At 48.0% G+C, this 3,903-nt stretch overlaps 1 protein-coding gene across 1 annotated transcript in view; it reads right to left on the reverse strand.

Moving 5' to 3' along the window:
- Positions 1–3,333, reverse strand: part of SGCA (sarcoglycan alpha) — a 39,433-nt gene extending 36,100 nt beyond the window's left edge. The window contains exon 1 of the mRNA XM_015413676.1: positions 3,270–3,333. Within this exon, the coding sequence (XP_015269162.1) occupies positions 3,270–3,309 (40 nt within the window). The 5' untranslated portion in view covers positions 3,310–3,333. The remainder of the gene's footprint in view (positions 1–3,269) is intronic.
- Between the last annotated feature and the right edge of the window lie 570 nt (positions 3,334–3,903).

Genomic DNA, 3,903 nt, shown 5'->3' on the forward strand with positions numbered 1-3,903 from the left:
TCGTCTCACTGGTCGTTTCCGGCACCTTCGGGGACTCTAGTTTCGCTTTTAAAAGTTTCTCTTTGTCTCTGTCCCTCTTCCCCGTCATCTTTTTCTCGTTTGTTTGCTTTCGCAATAAATTTTAAAGTCTCTGAATATACGCTTATCTGTATAGCTCGATGAATGAGTACTTCTGGGCAATTTCTTGTTTATTCTTCCACTCGCTTCTGCCATTTCGCCGCTTCGGGTAAGGAGTGTCTTTTCGTTTAAAAATCAGTTCTCATTTGACTCCCGTTCATAGTTGGTCTTCCGACCCCTCTTCATTCATCATTTCAAACGCCTGATCTCCTGAACTTGATCCGGCTAGCTTCACTTGTACCATCAGGTCTCTCGGCTGGACAGACCACTGGAGCAAGGGGGAGCCTCGATTCCCTGGCATTCGGCCAGAGAAGAGGCTACCCCCTCAAAGCTCCTTGGCCAGGTGCCCTTCCCCGGGCTCCTGGGGGAGGGTTACGAGCCTGCTCACCCCCTCCATCTGCCAGAGCACGGAGACACCCCCAGGAGGTCCGAGAGGTGAGTCCGTGAGCATGCCGCCATCAACCGGAAGTCGCCTGTAGGGTTTTCAAGGCAAGAGACTATCAGGAGCAAGAGACTGTCAGGAGGTTTGCCATTGCTTGCCTCTGCACAGCCACCCTGGACTTCCTTGGGTGATCTCCCTTCCAAGTATTAACCAGGGTAGACTCTGCTTAGCCTCTGAAATCTGATGAGATCGGCTAGCCTGGGCCATCCAGGTCAGGGTACCCTGGCCCTATACCATTTAATTTAGGACTTTATAGGGTCAAACCAGCACTTTGAATAGTACCAATAACCTAAGTGGTTCCTAGTGAAGATCTTTATATACGAGGGAAATATATTTACAACAGAGGAGCTGATTAAACCTTTTGATTGACTACACGGGTGATCCTGATTGATCAGGGAGCATTTTTAAGACGGTCGATTACTTAATACAAGCTTACAAAAAATGACAGCTGTCTGTCACTTTCCTTTCTGTGATACAAATGTACAAGGGAATGCATCTTCCGGAATCGTGCCTGCTGTGGATATGTTTGCATCTTGTAAAATCAAGGAAAACATGCTTTCCCCCCCTTCAGTGTTGCTCTTTGATTCGTGTAGAAATGTAGGCAGTTTTCAGTCAACTCACTCAAACTGGGAGGGGGAACAGTCCGCTAGCACCTTAGAGACCAACAAGAAGAGTCCGCACACTTAACCACTACTCAAACTGGGAGGGGGAACAGTTAGATTTGAGTCCGCTAGCACCTTAGAGACCAACAAGAGTTTCAGGGTGTTAGCTCTCAAGAGTCAAAGCTCCCTTCATCAGACACAAGTAGAAATGGAGATCTCTGAGTCTTCTTATCCCAGCCAGCAGGTGGGAAGAGTATTGTAAAGAATGCTTGCAAACGGATGCAAAGGTACAATGCATATTGCAGTCAGCTTGATTAGAGCAGGGGGAAATGCTTGGGGGCAGAAAATTAGCACCCATAGTGAGATAAGAAGGGGCCACGGTGGCTCAGAGGTCAAGACGCTGAGCTGCAGACCAGAAGATCTGTAGTTCGGCAGTTCGAGACCCGAGTGCCGAATGACGGAGTGAGCTCCCATCTCTGGCCCCAGTGCCTGCCAACCTAGCAGTTCGAAAGCAAGAAATTGCAAGTAGATAAATAGGTACCATTTCGGTGGGGAGGTAACAGCATTCCGTGCGCCTCAGTGTTTAGTTAGGCCGGCTATATGGCCACAGAAATGTCTTCAGACAGCGCTGGCTCTTTGGCTTGGAAACGGAGATGAGCACCGCCCCCTAGAGTTGGATTCGACTAGCTTTCAAGCAAGGGAAATCTTTACCCTTTTAGTGAGATAAGAATCCCATGTCTCTATTCAGTAGGGGATGACCATGAACCGGCTGACGAACTAAAGTTCATCACGAATTTTGGCCAGTTCATAGTTCCTGAAGTGATGTTTAGGAACTGAAGAACTGCCACAAACTTCCAGGAAGACCCACCACTCCTCTGGAAACCCTTGCTTTCCACTCCCTGTGAAAAGCCATGGGAAGCAGAAAGCAGGGGGTTAGACTTTAACTGGCTCACGAACCAATAAGAACCAGTTCGGTTCTCAAACTAGCATTATCAGTTCGTGTTTCGGTTCATGATTCAGCCGCGAACCAACCAAAGTGCAAAAATGTGGTTCGTGTCCATCCCTACTATTCAGCCCTGGGCAGGTCCATAGTTCTGAATTTGTAGAGTTTGCAGAGGCAGGCAGTGGCAACCACCTCTGTTTAATCACTTGCCTCGGAAACCCTATAGGGTTGCAGTAAGTCAGCTGTGACTTGACGGCACTTTATACACATCCATGGACATATGCATGTTTCAGCACTTTTTAGCGCATCTAGGAGTGGAGGCTGCTGCCTTGGACATCTTTGCGGATGACGTCCAGCCGTTTTTGACGGGTTTGGAATGATTTCCAGTGGGGTTGGGAGGGGGAGCCCAGTAAAACAGAATGGACCCTCCCCATCTGAACAGGGACACAGGGTTTTTATCTCACTACAGATCCTAATCTTCTGCTCCCAAACATTTCCCCTCTGCTCTCATCAGGCTGATTACAATATACATTTTAATATGCTTGGATTCTCAAAAGCGTACACCCTGAAACTCTCATTGGACTCAAAGGGGCTATGGGACTCAAACCTAACAGCTCTACTGCAGACAAACACGGCGACCCTCTGGAACTATCTTCATGGTAGGGGCAAGATCCTGCACGCCTCTACACCGATAGAATTCCGGCTCATAAAAGATATCGCCCTACCTATTGCTGTCATCTCGTTTGCCGGAACAAACACGGCAACAGCTGACTCAACTCCAAGCAACAAACAAAAGGGAGGGCAATCTCACTCTAAAATTAGAAGGTGGCACAGAGAGAGAGGGAGAGGCTGCCTTATTGAATCCCAAGAATTTCACCCTTGTCTTGCTAAAAATGGTGCCAACATAAATAAGGAGAGTGAGCAGGGTGTGTGTGTGTGGGGGGGTCACTCCTCTCCTAAGTGGGGCAGTGTTTAAAGTTAGATATAACTTTCCACACATCCGTTGTCCGCACCCTTCTCCCTTGCTTTTTGGGGTCTTGAAATCATGTCTCTGCATTCTCCCCCCCCTCCCCCAGTTCTTATAAGTGGCATAGGCAGATGATACTCACACACCCCTGTAGTGTACAATCCCATATGGCCATTTAAAACCGAGGAACAAACTTGCCTGCGAGGAAACAGCTCCCAGTCAGACCTTGCACTGCCATCTTGCCATCGGAAAGAGCTGATTGACAGAGGCAGGCTGGTTGGAAAGACTGTGGAAGGCAGTGGGGGGGGGAGGAGGCTGACTCTGTGTGTATGCACATATATATAAATACATATGCCAACTGAAAGTTAGAACATGGCAGCTGAATCCAAGTTCACAAGCACTGCAACACCCTCAAGGGGGCACTGTAAGTATGCTAAAAGAACAGATCATGAGTGGCTCTGGTGAAAAGATTGGTGAAATCTCTATGTGCAGAGTTTCGGGATGCGGGCCCATGCTCCCTCAAAGTGGTTCGGGTTTAGGGCCACCCAGGGGTAGGGGAAGGAGGGCCATTTGGCCTGGACCTCAGGCTTGGGGAGGGGGGTCTTGAATTGTAATTTCAAATTATGAATTTGAAAATTAGGAGAAAATTAGGGCCCGTAGCCATAATAAAAATCAAGATTTTTATTATGGCTACGGGCCCTTCTGGGCCACTGAAGAAGCCTGCTCGGATAGAACATCGAGGACTGTATCCCTCAACGAGGCAAAAGAAGACAAATACAAATGTTGGTTTATCTCTATGACAGTGTCATTTAGGAGGAAAAAATCCAGAATG

The sequence above is a fragment of the Gekko japonicus genome, unplaced genomic scaffold, assembly GCF_001447785.1.
Source record: "Gekko japonicus isolate JY-2015 unplaced genomic scaffold, Gekko_japonicus_V1.1 scaffold544, whole genome shotgun sequence".
Lineage (NCBI taxonomy): Eukaryota > Metazoa > Chordata > Lepidosauria > Squamata > Gekkonidae > Gekko > Gekko japonicus.